Source organism: Ictalurus punctatus, chromosome 26, assembly GCF_001660625.3.
Source record: "Ictalurus punctatus breed USDA103 chromosome 26, Coco_2.0, whole genome shotgun sequence".
NCBI classification, from domain to species: domain Eukaryota; kingdom Metazoa; phylum Chordata; class Actinopteri; order Siluriformes; family Ictaluridae; genus Ictalurus; species Ictalurus punctatus.
Window position 1 is genome coordinate 7,440,642 of NC_030441.2, and position 17,298 is coordinate 7,457,939.

The 17,298-nt window shown below is 39.3% G+C and overlaps 1 protein-coding gene across 2 annotated transcripts in view; it reads left to right on the forward strand.

The window, feature by feature from the left end:
- Window positions 1-16,318, forward strand: part of appa (amyloid beta (A4) precursor protein a) — a 35,796-nt gene extending 19,478 nt beyond the window's left edge. For both annotated transcript variants that reach the window (XM_017457799.3, XM_017457797.3), the window contains 10 exons: window positions 3,568-3,701; window positions 4,490-4,564; window positions 4,878-5,036; window positions 7,341-7,469; window positions 8,608-8,707; window positions 10,718-10,912; window positions 11,484-11,537; window positions 11,890-11,981; window positions 12,852-12,998; window positions 14,054-16,318. In XM_017457799.3, the coding sequence (XP_017313288.1) occupies window positions 3,568-3,701; window positions 4,490-4,564; window positions 4,878-5,036; window positions 7,341-7,469; window positions 8,608-8,707; window positions 10,718-10,912; window positions 11,484-11,537; window positions 11,890-11,981; window positions 12,852-12,998; window positions 14,054-14,152 (1,184 nt within the window). In that variant the 3' untranslated portion in view covers window positions 14,153-16,318. The remainder of the gene's footprint in view (window positions 1-3,567; window positions 3,702-4,489; window positions 4,565-4,877; window positions 5,037-7,340; window positions 7,470-8,607; window positions 8,708-10,717; window positions 10,913-11,483; window positions 11,538-11,889; window positions 11,982-12,851; window positions 12,999-14,053) is intronic.
- Window positions 16,319-17,298: the final 980 nt, after the last annotated feature.

Sequence of the window (17,298 nt, forward strand, 5' to 3'; positions counted from 1 at the left end):
GCCACCAGAGCAGCTTCAGTGCTTCTTGGCATCGATTCTACACCTCTCTGGGATTGTACTATGGGGATGAAGACCAATTTGGGTTCTTCCAAAAGATATTTCCTCAGTTGGTACTGTGATGGTGATGATGGTGGCAGAGAGCACTATCTAACACGTTAATCCAAAATGTCCCACAAGTGCCCACATGGTTTGTGAAGGCCATAGCATTTGATTTGCATCATTTCCATCCTCATCAAATCATCAGTGAGCTCTCGTGGCCTCGTGGATGCGGGCGGGGTCATTCTGGAAGAGATCACTCCCATCATGATAGAAATGTTTCATCATTAGAATAAAGGTGGTCGGTTAGAAGAACTTTGTATTGTTTCGCAGTGACTTGTGCCTCTAAGAGGACAAGTGAACCCAAATCAGTAGTACTTATTAAACTTTGTATTATGCAGTTAAACAGTAATAAGTAAACATGAAGTGGAATTTATCAGTGGGAGATTAGCAAAACATTATTTTAGCATAATACACTCACTGAGCACTTTATCAGGAACACTATACTATTACTGGGTACCCTTTGCTCTCAAAACGGACTCAATTCTTCGTGGCATAGGTTCCACAAGATGTTGGAAGCATTCCTTTGAGGTTCTGCTCCATGTTGACATGATCGCATCATGCAATTCCTGCAGATTTTTCAGATGCACTTTCATTCTACGAATCTCCTGTTCGACCACATCCCAAAGGTGTTCTATTGGATTCACCTGGTGACTGGAAAGGCCACTGAAGAACACTGGGCATTTTGGTGAGCCTGTGCCCACCGCAGCCTCAGCTTTCTGTTCCTGGCTGACAGGAGTGGAACCCGACGTGGTCTTCTGCTGTTGCAGTCCACACGCCTCAAGGTTCGAGGTGTTGCGAGTTCTGAAATGCTTTTTCTGCTCACCACAATTGTAGTGAGTGGTTATGAGTTACTGTAGCCTTTCTGTCAGCACAAACCAGTCTTGCCATTCTCCATTAACGTCTCTCATCAACAAGGCCTTTCTGTCTGCAGAGCTGGCACTCACTGGATGTTTATTTTTTTCTTTATTGTACTATTCTGAGTAAACTCTAGAGTCTGCTGGGCATGAAAATCCCAGGAGATCAGCAGCTATACTACACTGGCCCATCTGGCACCAACAATCACGCCACGGTCAAAATCACAGAGATCACATTTTTACCTCATTCTGATGGTTAAAAATTACCCGAAGCTGCTGGCCCATATCTGCATGATTTTATGCCATTGCATTCCTGCCACACGATTGGCTGATTTAGATAATTGCATGAATGTGTGGGTGTAGAGGTGTTCCTAATAAAGTGCTCAGGGAGTACATATACACATCTGCAGTGCCCTCGACTAATATCCTTGGTAAATATGAGCAAAGAAGGCTGTGAAAATTGGCTTTATTGTTTAACCTTTTGAACTTTTGTTTAAAAAAAAAAATCACAAAAATACTCTGCTCTCATGGATCTCAAACAATTGCAAACGCAACTAAGGTTTTTCAAAAAATATATGAATTCATAGGGGTACCAGTAATAAAGTACAGCATACCTGTACTTAAAGACATATGAGAAATATATTTGAAGTACATTCCCATTGATATTTAACTTTTTATTTATTATTGTTTTTTTAAACAGGAAATTGTTCGACCATGACTTCCTGTTTCACAGGGGTAAATATGAGGTTACACATAGGGAATTTGGCCTTAGTAATTCGTAACAATGGGTAAGAGCAAGGAATATAGGTTGTTGAGCTTCACAAAATGGGGCGTGTCTATAAGAAAATAGCACAAGCATTGAAAACGCCCATTTCACCATCAGGGCAATAATTAAGACGTTCCAGTCAACTGGAGATGTTATGAATCAACCTGGAATTGGACGTGTGTCTATATCGTCTCAACACACTGTGAAGAGGACGGTTCGAGTGGATAAAAAAATCTCCAAGGATCACAGCTGGAGATCTGCAGAAGTTAGTTGTGTCTTGGGGTCAGAAAGTCTCCAAAACTACAATCTGAAGTCTCCTACATCACCACAAGCTGTTTGGAAGAGTTTAAAGAAAAAAGCCTCCACTCTCATCCAAAAACAAACTCGAGCGTCTTCAGTGTGCAGACACTACTGGAACTTCAAATGGGATCGGGTTCTACGGTCAGATGAAACCAAAATAGAGCTTTTTGGTAATAAACACCAGAGGTGGTTTTGTCACACACAGAGAGGGAGCCATATGGAAAAGTACCTCATGCCCACGGTTAAATATGGAGACTGCTCTTTAATGTTTTGGGCTGTTCTTCTGCCAGAGGACCTGGACATTTTGTTAGGATACATGGCATCATGGACTCAAATATCAACAGATATTAAATGAAAACCTGACTGTCTCTGCCAGAAAGCTTAAAATGGGCCGTGATTGGATCTTCCAGCAGGACAATGATCCAAATTACACATCAAAATCAACACAAAAATGATTTACTGACCACAAAATCAAGGTCCTGCCATGACCATCCCAGTCCCCTGACCTGAACCCCATAGAAAACCTGTGGGGTGAACTGAAGAGGAGAGTCCACCAGTGTGGACCTCAAGATTTGGAGAGATTCTGTATGGAGGAACGCTCTCAGATCCCTCGCCATGTATTCTCCAACCTCATCAGATTCTCATCGGAGAAGACTCTCAGCTGTTATCTTGGTAAAGGGAGGTAGCACCAAGTATTGAATAAAAGGGTGCCAATAATTGTTGCACACCTATATTTAACAACAAAAAAAATAGGGATAAACCTGATGTGTTTGCAATTGTTTGATATCCATGACAGCAGAGTATTTTTCTGAATTTTTATTAAACAAAAGATTAAACAATAAAGGCAATTTCTCACCGCCGCCTTTGCTCATAATTACCAAGGGTGCCAATATTAGTGTAGGACACGGTATGTTTTAAAGCTCGAAGGTCATGTATGTTTATGTGAAAACCATAATCCATTACCAGATCAGAGGCTATTTTCTCCACATATTAACTGTCAGGCTGAAAAATCCACAAATGGTTCCTCAGCCATGTGTCCAAGACAAAGATATTTAAAGAGAGAAAGTATAATCTCCTCATACGGTTGAGTGCAAACCCTTTGCACACCCTGGTATTTTAAGTTAAGGTTAATGCAGGTTTGTGGATCGTTATTTATCTTTCTGTTGTGTGAAAGGTTACTATTGTCTGTTGTAAGTGATACGTGACTGCTCTCAGCAAACTGCTTGGTACTTTTTAAATGGTTTTGGGCCATAATAAGACGTACAGTAATAGCTTCAGTGTTCTTGCGTTTTGCATTGCTGCTTCACTTTTCAAAGCGGTCTCTGTCTTCTTACTTTGGGTCTGTTTTTCAAGCTAATTTTCCCATTTCCTCTTTGTAACCTGCCTCTTTCAGTGACTAATATGATAACGTGTGATTATCTTGTTGCTGCCGGCAACAAGCTCTCTGCTAACGTATTCTTAGCTCATCGCCTTATTGTTCATTCCTTTTATCCCACTCTATCTGCCATCTCTGTTTCTTCCACTTCATCCCTCTCTGTCCATCTGTAGTGCCCACCACGTCTCCAAGCTCGCCAGACGCAGTGGACCGCTACCTGGAGACACCAGCCGACGAGAATGAGCACGCACACTTTCAGAAGGCCAAGGAGAGCCTGGAAGCCAAACATCGTGAGAGAATGTCTCAGGTAAGAGAGAAGGATAAATAGTGGTTGCTCCAGACTTTAATACCATTTTATTTCGTTCAAGATAATTAAATTTGCTCATGTATAAAATATTTATTGCTGAGAAGACGTGTGCTAGCCTGCAGCAAAGATGCCTAGAATCAAGATGAAGTCATGATTAATGCATTGGGAATGGATTTATAAGTACTGATATGTGCCAGTGAGTTTTGCGTGTTTTGTTTTGCATAAAGTAAAGATAAAAATTGCTTGTGTGCATATAGTAAAGATGAAATCTGGTTTTACATGCACTTTGTGTTTACACCTGGGCATATTTCATCGTACACGTGTAATGCCAGCTCTTACAAGAAGACTGTTGTGTTTTTCATTTATCAAAAATCTTAATAAATTCATACTTCAGGATTAAGAAGGTGGGGACAGCAATAGCAGATAACAGGAAAGTGGAGGCATTTTCATTTGGCAGTTGTTGAAGCAGGTTACTAAAGGGAAAATATAAATGTGTGAAGATTGGGTGGAACAGCATGGCTTCGCTGCCTCACAGCTTGTGTGAAGTTTCACGTGTTCTCCGCATGTCTGTGTGGGTCTCCCACCTCCTAAAAACATGCCTGTGGGTGGATTGCACTCTAAATTGCCCCTGGGTGTGAGCGAGTATGCAGAGGTGGTCAGAAAACTGGATGAGCAGGGTGAGATACAGTGTCGGATGCCCCTTTTAAGTCCTCTCTTCCACGTAGCTGTGTGGATATGCTGTGGTGGAAAGCATTGAAAAACAGACACTAAGATTTATCATTGTGTAGGTGATGAGAGAGTGGGAGGAGGCTGAGCGTCAGTCTAAGAGTCTGCCACGTGCTGATAAGAAGGCAGTCGTCCAGGTGAGTTCCAACCTTCTGAGCTTTCATCATATGGAAATTTCCACTAAAGTCAACCTGGACCATGTGTGATGGAAATGTTGCCTCTGGTGTATTGTTAAAATTGGGATCAGATTTCAGTTTGTCCCCCCCCCCCCCCTTTTTTTTTTTTCTTCCAAACCTTTTTTTCTCCTCTCCATTCTCATCTCTTTTTTTTTTCTTGATGCCTATTTTTTTTTTTATCTCTCCTTATATCTAACCATCTCCTCCCCCTTTTTTCCTCCCACTCTTCTCCTCTCTTTCTCCTGTATTCTCCCATACTCTTCTTTCTAAGCAGCACTTCCAGGAGAAGGTGGAGGCTTTGGAGATGGAAGCAGCTAGTGAGAGGCAACAGCTAGTGGAAACTCATATGGCTCGTGTGGAGGCCCTTCTCAATGACCGTCGACGCCTTGCACTTGAGAGTTTTCTGAGTGCCCTGCAGGCAGACCAGCCACGGGTACACACACGCGTGCACACGCACTGACACACCTAGTGTTTTAATATGTCTCACTTTTCACTTTGCCAGCTAGCGTGTGCCTATGGACTAAACGAAATGCAAACTGAAATGCACAAGCAAGCAGATTACATGCACAAAACTTAAATGCACACATTTTCACATACAGTGATGTGATTTCTTCTGTTTTTGTGTATATCTCGTACTAAATAGTTTTAGATCTTCAAACGAAATTCAACATGAAACAAAGGAAACCTGAATAAACACACAATACCTTGTTTTGTTTTTTATTATTCATTTATTTATTTATTGAAGCAAAGTTACCCAACATCTGTCACCCATATGAAAAACTAACTGCCCCTTAACCTTAAACTCTGTTTGTGCAACCTTTTAGCAGCAAACACTTCTGATTACTGGAGATCAGTCTTTTCCTTAATTCTAGGAGTAGGACTTATTCCTATGCTTTGGATTGTTGTCTTGCTGCATAATCCAGTTGAAGACCAGATGTTCTCCTTTAGTATTTTATGGTAGAGAGTAGAGTTCATGTTCTCCTCAATTACTGCAAGTTGCCCAGGCCCTGAAGCAGCAAAGCATCCCCATGCCGTCACACTGGCTCTTTTGTGACTTGCTGGATGAGTCGTTGCTGTGCTCTTGGAGGAATTTTGGAAGGTCGGCCACTTCTGGGAAGGTTCACTACTGTGCCGAGTTTTTCCATTTGGAGATAACGGCTCTCACTGTGGTTCTTCAGAGTCTCTGAGCCTTTGAAATAGCTTTGAAATACATCAGTCTGGGAAGGGTTACAATCACCACCTTCATCATCATTTCTGGAACTTCTTTCAGCTTTGGCAGAGTGTGTTACTGGGTACGACTTTTTAACCAACTTCATGCTGTAGCAAAAGTTGAATGTAAGTGATGTGATTGAACAGGGTTTGCAGTAATCAGGTCTGGTTGTGTCTAGTCCAGCTGAACCCCATTATGAATGCAGTTTCATAGATCTTGGGAAGTAGTAACTATGGGGGCAAATACATTTTCACACAGGCCCAGTTGGTATTGGATAACCTTTTTGCTTCAATATCATTATCATTTAATAACTGTATTTTGTGTTTACTCAGGTTGCCTTTGTTTTATATTAGGCTTTGTTTTAATTGAGAGAGACACAAAAACAGAAGAAATCAGGAAGGGGGGCAAATACTTTTTTCACAGCACTGTACTTCTAGCTCCCAGTAATAACCCTCTTACCATCTGTGCCCTCCATATGACACTGTTCTTTTTCTCCCTCCATCCATTTACTGTCTTTCTGCTCCAGCGCGTTTGACACCTCTCTTCCTTTATACTCGTTCGTTCTCTCTTCTTCTCCCTCAAGCCTTCCTCTGAAACCAATCTTCATTTTTCACTTTCTAGCCTGTTGTAGTTCAAATTTGACACAGAAGCATCGAGCAGAGCAGAAATTGAATTAGATTAGCCTCCACCTCTTGGACCCAGTATCCTGATAGTGATAACTCACACAAAGCGTGTTGAAATGGGACAGTATTACTACTACAGAAGTGGTAGAAGCAAACATTCATAAAGAAGTGTTTGAATCTGAATGTTTAATACTGCATGTGTTGAGTAAAACCCAGTTAGAACAAAACAGTACATTCTAGAGAAGCCTCTGCATGTAGGGCAATAAATATTTCTGTGCCCAAGTCCATGCTAGCTCATTTAAGGTACCCTGGATATTAAAAATACAAGCTTCTCTTAGGCTAGTTTAGATTGTTGTTGTATATTTCGACAGCGTTGGCTGCTGTTAATCTGCTAATAAATCAATAAGAATATTGAAATCCCACTCATGTTATCCTGTGACAAATGTTTGCTAGACTGCCAGTCATCAAGGACATTTTGATATAGACACCAACTCGTTTATAGATAATGAAGGTAAAGGTGAAGAGACCGCCGTAGACCTTTTATTAGTTTCTTGCGCGTTAAAAAGCAGCTGAGGTGTTTTATTGTTCTACACGGATTATTTAAAGGTTTTTAAATGACGTTCAATGGCACGCTAAACAATCCTAAATAGTTATGTATCCAGCCCATTCCTTTCAGATCAAAGAAATCAACACATCAACATGCAGCAAGTTCACATTAGCATATTAATCCATATTAATGGCAATAACACTTGCCATATGGCTCCTCTTATCCCTTTCAGCTCTCTGTGCTAATCCCTAAGGCAGTGACAGGTTGACGACTAATGGCTGGCCATTTGGTTGCCATTTTCCACCAAGAAGAATGACTTCTTGTTCTCTCTCGCTCTCATTCTCATTCTGTCTTTAGCCACGTCATGTGTTCAGTCTATTGAAGAAGTACGTGCGTGCCGAGCAGAAGGACAGGCAGCACACCCTGAAACACTTTGAGCATGTGCGCGTTGTGGACCCCAAGAAGGCCGCTCAGATTCGCCCTCAGGTACACAATCAGATCTCATTCTCAATGTGATGAGCTACAAATATCTGCTTCCTAAAATGTATTCTGGGCTATTGGTAGAAATGCACCCAGATATACACGTTATGTATGTACCTCATTTATATGGTTCACTGCAGTTCTAACGCACATAATATTAGCACTAAAAGTCTTAAACTTGTGTTGTCAAGGTTTGAATTTTAATAATACGATAATAAAGTGGACATGGTCAGATTTAACCAAAAAAAAAAAATGTAATTATTACAATTGCACAACTAGTTACACGAGTGTCCTCTAAGGCCTATAGTGTCAATGGAAATTCCTTAATAAAGCTGCTGTAAAATGTACTTTATATCAAATGTGAGACCGGTTTTTAACTTTTGGTATGAAGTATATTGGCTGAGTTCTATGACCATCAAATAATGACCTGCTTGCTTAACATTACACCACTGTGGCTGACAAAACTGAGACTCCAGGCCATGGAAAATGCAGACACGTATCCAGACATCCATCAGAATGTGGGTTGGGGGGAAAATAGTCTTTGATGCTTTTTAATTTGCTTTTTAAATCCTATTATTTCATGAGATTATTCCAATTCTTTATTTTATTTCCTTTCGTAACACATCGTCACTGATTACAGATGGTATTTATCGGTGTTTAGATTGTATTATGATTGTATTATCAGCTTTACCGTGGTTGCTGCAGTGATAGGAACATCATCTCAAATCTCAGTTGGTGGATTACAGTTTGGGAATATCTAGGTTTGCTTAACCTTGTTAGTACTTTTAAAAAAAATTCTTATTGTCATGCAGTGAACCATTCTAAATGTTTATCAGCTTTTTTTTAAACCGTGATGTGAACTGGAAAAAAAAAAGAGAGAGAGAACATTTTTGTCTTCATTTTTCAGTCAGCACATTCGTGACTATGAAGCATGTGAGAAATTCACGTAATAGATAATAATAGACTGAGTCTGGCTTAATTTTCAAAGCTGAAATCCAATACTGAGGGGAAAATATCCAACAAGGTTCATGTGAATGGATTTGTTCCTGCAAGAGAATGTGTCTTTTTATAAGACTCAAATCCGCTTTAGGGGATAAAGGGATCAAAGTTCCAGACGTCAGGACCTCTGGCTTTTTGTTCTCAGGTGTTGACCCACTTGCGTGTGATTGAGGAGAGGATGAACCAGTCTCTGGCACTTCTGTACAAAGTTCCAGGCGTGTTGGAGGACATCCAGGACCAAGTTGGTGAGTGTTTAGTGTATTGTGAATACATGTAGAATACATGTAGCATTCCTTACTATGTAACGGATAAATCATCGTGGAGCGTGCCATTATAGGAAAATAATCTAGGGTAGGGTGGTGTGATGAGAACTCGACTTCCTGTGTGAGTCATGTTACTGCCCCAAGGTGGATTATTTTCCATTAACAGCACACTCCAAACTGTTTGTCCTCTTTTTCCTTTATTAGACAATGATTTGCCAATGCACTTTTTTTTTCTTCTTCTTCTTCCTTCCTCTTTCTTTGCTGAATGAAATTCGTGTATAGTTGTATTTAATCTTGGGGCACCTCCACAGGCCAAAATAGTTCCTAAATTATCACTTGCGTTAAAGCAACTATAATCAGTCGTTCCATCACCAGCCTCTCATTTTTCTCTCTCTCTTGAAGTTAATAAGACAAGGAAAGAATGCAATCTGTCATGTTACTGAGAAACTAGAAATCTCAAAGTTCTCTGTCATGGAAAACACTGACAGTTATAAAGTGCTGACACAGGAAATTCCTTCCATACATGATACGTAAACATTTCCTTACAGACCGCTTCACCAGATCAGTGATTATCCAGTATTACAATCTATTCTTTTCTTGTTGTTGTTGGCCTTAAATAATGTAGAACGTTTGTAATACATCTTTGTGTGTATGAGCTGTAACTAACGGAATGACGCGCTCATTAATAAACCTAAGATTTGTATTCCAGCAGGCACAATTGACAGAGCTGTGCTTTTATAGATTACTCAACACCTTCCAACTAATCAGATTTGAGAATTCGGCAGTGCTGTAGTAGTAATATTTCATCACTGAGTGTGTGTTCATGTCCTCCACACGTCTTTTTTGCCCTCCTGTGTGTGTGTGTGTGTGTGTGTGTGTGTGTGTGTGTGTGTGTGTGTGTGTGTGTGTGTGTGTGTGTGTGTGTGTGTGTGTGTGTATGGTGTTTATTTGTGCCCTGTGCGTCATTTGACCATCTGTGAGTCCCTGATTCAGTCACAGTCTATTTCTCTCTCTTTTACTCGTTCTCATTGCCCATCGCCACGTCTGACTACCTCCACTCGAGGATTGTCACAAGCATCAGCAAGTCTGTGATTTTAATTACCTTTTAATTAGAGCAGTAGCCCCTGATCTTCATGGTACTTCACCTCTAATCTTGTCCTCAATTTCGTTTTTGCTTTTCTTTCCCTTTGAGTGTCTTCACTATGCTCTCCCACATTTCATCCTTTGCTCATTTTTAAACCCACTTCTTTTCTAAAATCTCGTTTTCTCATGCCATAAATCGATTCTGTTCCTTTTGATTTGTTCATACGGCTTTTCCTCCACTCGAGACGTTGAAATCTTGTTAACAGTCCATCGTTTGGCTCAGTAGAAAGAAAAAATAGGTTCATAATTAGTTATTTGAATTGTGATCCAACTGAAATTTCTGGGTGATCTAATAATTCATTAAATAGAAGAATAATCACCACTGTAAACCACTGAATGTGATTGCTCGTACAATTAAAATGCATTTGGAGTAGATGCGTTCATGTGACTTCATGGGAAATGCGTCTCCCTTTCCAATTAGCAATTTTTGGATTAGTTTCAAGTTGGGTTTTTTTTTTTTCTTATGGATTCTGAGATGTTGGGCTGGGAATGTTGCTGAAACCTGGCAGCCCTGGGTAGCGCTGTCGTTTGTGTCTCGCACACAGGAAACACACCTGATGCATCATAACACAGTTGAACAAATTTGTGTCTAAAATTCACATGGTTGCTCTAAAAAAGCATTAGATAATAGCTCAAGTCAAGTGTGACAGGCTCTCGACTGCATTTTTTTTTAGGCTGTCATTATTAATGTCGTTCTGCCTCACTAAATTCTATGGTCACGCAAGAAAGAAAGAATTCGAAGATTTTTTTTTTTTTTTTTTTTTTTTTTTTTTTCTTCTCCATGTAAACAATGTCTCAAGCTGTTAATCTTGAAAATAATTATTTACATTTTTTTTTGCTTCATCTCAGAACTTTTACAGCATGAGCAGCAGGAGATGTCAGCACAGTTAGCATCGCTGCAGAGCGACGTGAGAGTGAGCTACGGCAATGATGCACTGATGCCAGACAGCACCGCCCCGCTCGACCTACTGCCGTCTGAAGACTCGGAGCACCTGGGCTTCATCCACCCTGAACGCTTTAACCAGCCCAACACTCAAAACCATGGTACACACAAACGCACTCATACACTCTGTGTTCAGAGATGATGTTGCCATTGTTATCGTTCGAGAGCTGTAACATGAAGGGCATAACCTGAAGAGATTCTGTTTAAGAAGCCTAACTGAGTTCTCATTGAGTGAATACAAGTGAACAGTCACATGCACAGCACGCACACACCAAAAAAAATATATGTATGTGTGTGTGTGTGTATGTGTGTGTATTATTTTATTAGGAACACCCATACATGTGGTGGCATGCAATACAAAAAAAATTGATACAGGTCAAGAGCTTCTGTTAATGTTCGTATCAAACATCAGATTGCTGAAATGTGATCCACAGCCACATGACTGGCTGATTAGAAAATACCACTGATAAAGTGGACGGTGAGTGTATATATGAGATTTAATCTGCTCCAGTATAGCATCGGAACAGCAATCACGTTTATTTTAAAAAAAAAAAAAAAAAAGAAAAGAAACACACAGGTATTATTTTGACACTCTATAGTCATAAGAAATTACAAGCCACCATAAGTAATGTACCATCTACCCTCACAATGAACTCCTTTATCTCACCACAGTGGAGCCTGTAGATGTTCGTCCCTTCCCTGACAGGGGGCTTCCTACTTACCCAGGTACGTTTATTAAATGTGATGTCACCCATGACCTTCACCTGAGCAATGACATACTGCACATGTAAATGATGTGAAGGCGGACACTTGTATTAGTAGTATTGTTGTGAGTATTACTGTAGTATTATGGTACACTCTTGGGTTTCTTAAAGTTTTGTAGTTCATTAAAAAGGAAATCCTCTATTGAACGGTTCTACAAAAAAAAACACATTTAATGGTGTGTGTGTGTGTGTGTGTGTGTGTGTGTGTGTGTGTGTGTGTGTGTGTGTGTGTGTGTGTGTGTATATATAATATATTTAATTATACCTATAATCATCACACACCCTTCATTCTCCTTTTCTCTGTTTGGTTTCAGTATCTGGTCTGAAGCCTGAGGATGTTCCTGAGCTGAGGATGGAGGCAGAGGAGAGGCACAATGCTGCTTATGAAGTGCACCACCAGAAACTGGTACGTGTGCACAATTAAAAACGTCCCATATCCCTTAACGGTGGTATCACACAATAACATTGTTGTGTTTGAGATTGCCAAATTCAGCCACTAGCCATGTGGATACCATTATGTGCATTATCTATGAATGGTCCTGTTTATATAGAATAGGGAGAAGACAACTGTGTTTTGTTTGTTTGTTTTTTTTAGTCATTGGTCAAATTTATAGGCAACATTGTCACTTTGTGAGCAAAAGCACCTTCATAATTCTGATAACTAAGAGGTTAATGTAAATTGGAAGTGTTTCATAGACCCATAATAATCATATAAGGTGAATAATAGAAAAATTCTGATTCACAATATTGCCATGCAGTGGATTTTGGGGTTGAATTTTTGTGTTTTTTGCTTTAGTCATCCATTTTTCTGACCAGACCGCCTCGAACAGAACAGAGATGCTTCGCATCACCTTAACTTTAAAAGGCCATTTCTTTACATAGAAGGTGGGGTCGTACAATTGCAATTCAAAGACAGTAAAGGGCTCCTGAAGTTACAAACTTCAGACTACACACTTGTACAGTGTTTCACCCTCTTTCTGCGTACCCTCAACGGTAACACACACAGACTCGACATCACCGTTTCCGGACACCAGCCCCCTGCTCTACTGTGATCGGATATAAACTAGTGCCAGGAGAGGGGCAGCTTCATCCTTGTTACCATGCTACCAGGTCAAGTTGGCATGGCAACACAGACCCACTGAGATGGCAGCTGCTGCATCTTCTCTAGTGACAGAATTCTCTCTACTAGTCGATGGTGGAATGTCTCTTCCTTTTTTTTTTTTTCTTTTTTTTTTTTATAAACATTTTCCTTTCTCCACTCTCTCCTACTTGTTAGGTTTTCTTCGCCGAGGACGTCAGCTCTAACAAGGGTGCTATTATTGGCCTGATGGTAGGAGGTGTTGTCATAGCAACCGTCATTGTCATCACCCTGGTAATGCTGCGAAAGAAGCAATACACTTCCATCCACCACGGTGTGATCGAGGTCAGTGCGTGTGCCCTCACGTCTGGGTGGTGTTTTTCCTTTCATTTGAGATTTTAATTTGCTGTGTGAAACTGTACGAATGGAATTTGGCAAGTCTCCGTATAAAAAAGCAGATCCGGTAAATATGCCTCCCAAATATAAGATGAAAGGTGGACACCAATATTTTTTTTTTTTTTTTTTTTTTGGTAGACTATTTCTCAGTACTTCATGAATGTAAAGATAAAAGAATAACATCCAGGATAAGTTTTAAAAAGGTTAAAGCAACAACAGTCTTATACAGTCAACCAATAATGGAAATTAAGAGTTCTTCTCTCTTTCATGTAAAGTCAAATCAATCTGCTTCCTAAAAATTTGGGACCTCTCATGGGTTTTCACATAAACATTGCGTAAATATTGCATATTGTTTGTTTTAATAGTAACGACTCACACAGGGACACTCCAAATAAACACTGAATACCTTTAATCATTAATATGATTGTTTTCGGTGAGGAGACGGACGTTTATTTAGTATTATGAAAGGAGCCTCCAGCTGTCAAACACTCGAAGTTGTGTTTGTCTTATTAACTTCAAGAGAGAGGTTTTAAAAAAAAAAAAAAAAAAAAAAGAGCAGCTGCTATAGTATATGTAAACAGCAACAGGGAGTAACTTTTAATGAGAACTTCAATGAATTAAAACATTCCATAAATGAAACATTGTCTTAGCGTTGGAAAATCGATGTGATACAAGATGAAATAAAACTCTTATTTTACCGTTATGCTATTATAGACGATCAATCCTTTATATCCAAACAAAAAAGCTTTTATTCCTTACATATGATGGATGTTATTAAACACACCTCATTACAGCCAGCTTAATTCTTAAGGAAATAAGTGACCTCGCAGGCCTTTCTCACGTTTCCGGAGTTGGTTTGGACGCTGATGTGTAAACATCCAGTTGGATATTTGTATATGACGCATCTATCATGCATTTCTTCACACAACAATAGATGCACATAGCTATACCTTTTTGAATTGTTATTTACCATGCTTTTTTTTTTTTCCTTTTCTTTCTCATAGGTGGATGCCGCCATCACTCCAGAAGAGCGCCATCTTTCTAAGATGCAGCAGAATGGCTACGAGAATCCAACCTATAAGTTCTTTGAGCAGATAAACTAATGATCCATGTGCTAGGCTGTAGTCCCCTAACCCCTTCCTCTTTACCCCACTCTGGACAGTGTAGGGAAGGACTCACTCCCTGTAGTACATATGTTGTGGTGCCATAAGCACGGTCACTTGTGATTGGTTAATTGTCAAATGGCTGCATTTAAACCAGTCAAACCTCTTTATTTATAAATGTTTTTGAAGATTCCCTTAAGAACTGATTCAGAGTCAGGTGTCTGGGTTTGTTTGGGTTTTTTTTTTTTCTTGATTAGAACAAAACTCTGCTGAACTCAGATACGTGTTTACGGATTTCACGCGAGTGTCCCCCACACTGTCCATTCCCACACTATTTTAACTGCTGAACACTGGGATATAACTGATTTAGTGTTAAAGACACTTCCTCATTTTCTTTCTTCTTCACTTCCTGTCCTTATCCCATTGTGTGCGTTGATGACAGCTGTGCTGTGTTGGATTAAAATGGATTCAAATCATGACGATAAGATTATAGTGATAACTCTAATGTACTCCTGAATGAACTCTTAATTTTAAGATTTTTTTTCCAAGAAAAAAAAGAAAAATGGATAAAGAGAATTTTTTTTTTCCTTTACTTGCGTCTAATGTATTGCCGTAATGCAGGAAAAAAAACATAGCTGTACCTATTTAGTGCATGATAAAAAATGAAGAAAATCTGTTGTCTGAATGGGTCCTTTCTCATGTAGAGATCATTTTAGCAGGGTTTCCACATTTACTATCTTCTCATGAACATCACTTCAGTTTCACTAATGAGCAACAACAGTAGTCATATCGGCTTTCTGCTTTCATTTTATGCAGACATGATTTACAAGAACCGTGATTTTGTTTTTCGTTTACCGTAATTTTTTACTTCGAGTTCCTCCGGCTACTGGGGGCTGGAAAAATCGGTGTGTATATTTCCATCTTGATGTGTTTTCGTCCTATGCATTTCGGAGATATATTTTCTCTCGCTCTCTTTATCTCTCTCTGTTTCCGCACTATTTAATTTCAGTTTCCGTTTGGATTCACATGGTTGGATGTGTTTTGTAAAGGGGTTTGAGAATCTAGGGTGTTTAGGGTCGGGGCGGTAGGGATTCACTGTACGTGTTTGTATGTTCCCTTCAGTGACGTTTGTGTTTTTGTACAATCCCATGTGAAGTAAAACAAAAAAAAAAAACCTTGCTTACTTTTAGCCTCTAGTTTCCTTGAACACAGTCGCACCAAAGAGGCTTCATTTCTCTCATGTCTCATCTCTTACTTAGCCGCTGCAGTGCAGAACTGGGTGTGATTTACACTGAAACAAGTGAAAGACATGCAGGATGGACGGAAATGAGAAAACTATAAGAAAAAATTCTTTTATGTCTCCTGGATAGACAGTCCAGTCTCTTTCCTGGCTGTGTGATATGCTTATTAGAGGTCGCCAGATCGGATCAATGCTAGCCAGTTATTTTCACTAGGGTATGAATTGCTGAACAGAACACAGAGGGATACTGGGTAGACCTGGCAACCAGGGTAAAACAACACTGGTATAAATGGGGGAAACTGCGTTTATATCTGCATCATTTATTTCCATGATTTAAGGGGGCAAAGTAGGTTAATTAATATAAAAAGTGATCTTGTAGCAGTGGGTACTTGCTAAGATTTTCAGGTTATGGATTAAAGTAAGCAGATTTTTGTTTTCAGTGATGGGTCTTTGCACTGTAAGTAATCCTCTCAGTCTGAAACCTGTCACTCGGCTCTTCTGATGAATGTGACAGACTACACTGCCCAGCTACCATGTGTTAAAACATCTGCACTGCTGTGATGAGTGTCTTTAAACAAACAGAATGTGTTCAACTGAAACTCGATGTTCTCGTAAACATCGTGATTTCTGGAGATTTTTTATTTCCCGTATCAGTTTGAGCTGGCTGCGTAATCCTAAAAAAAAAAAAAAAAAGATGTAAATAACTGATATCATTGGTTAAATAGATAAAGCAAGTGTGGCTTCAGTTTTCTGACTGAGGCTTAGGAAGGCATTAGGGATGCAGTTGTGGATACAGAAAGCAGGATTCATTTTCTTTCTGTGACTTTTCTTTCCTCTGTGTAAGTGTATGAAACATTTGCTTTGACTGGAAACACTATGCTTTATACACTGTATTCCATAAATAAAGTTTTGAATGTACATACCAAGATTTTCTCTTTGGTGTAACATCATTGTGTGTGGTTCTTCTAGACAACGTTCCTACGTCTGGCCACCTCAGTGAGAATCCTCTTTGGTGTAAGGACCAGACGTAATGTTTTACCTTTTTTTTAATAAGTATGACGACACTTTTCCAAGGCAGGGGGGGTAAACCCCACAAAAGTGCAGGACTAAATTTGGTTGAAATTATACTGACCTTTACATAATTAACACCGTCAGGAAATAAGGGACTGAAAAAAATACCAGCAGCTCTTCCTGGTGGCATGCAAATTATGCTTATTCAAATAAATACCATAATCACCCTTTTTTTTTTTTTTTTTTTAAACCAAAATAATATGTTCCAAAATAAATAGCTGTGTGTAGAGTAAGTGTATGCAGTACGGTAACATACAGTTGGTTTGTAGAAAGAAAGAAAAAATTGCATACTTTAGTGTGTTTAGATTTCATTTCAATTGGATTAAACTGATTTTTTTTTTTTTTTTAGCCATTAATCTGTTCGCAATAATTCATAACGACAGCCAAATCTTTGACTTCTGTTTTCTGCACATCACTGCAGAAATCAGACCGAGCGACGTTTCCAATTTTCAACTGTCCAAATAAGGTGAGCCTGTATAGAAGCAAAACACCGACCTAAAGATTTAAAAAGTCAAAATGTCATTATAAAAGCCTTTTGAATTCTTAATAATCAAAAAAGTAAACATAATTGAATTCATGATAATGGAAATAATATTGGGTTGGAAACCAAACATCTGTATTTATTTATTTATTTTGAATTAACTTCCATGAAACGTAGATTCTTTTTTGGTTGGTTGGTTTGTTTTCGGTGTTCAGAAATTCAAATTTTAAAATTCATGGACAATCATGGATTTGAATGAGATTTAAAAAGGAAAACTATTTTAACTGTTGTGGTATGTTAGGATTTTAGCAGAAGTCTACAGCAGGAGTGTGGTGGAAAGAGCAAGTTCTAGCA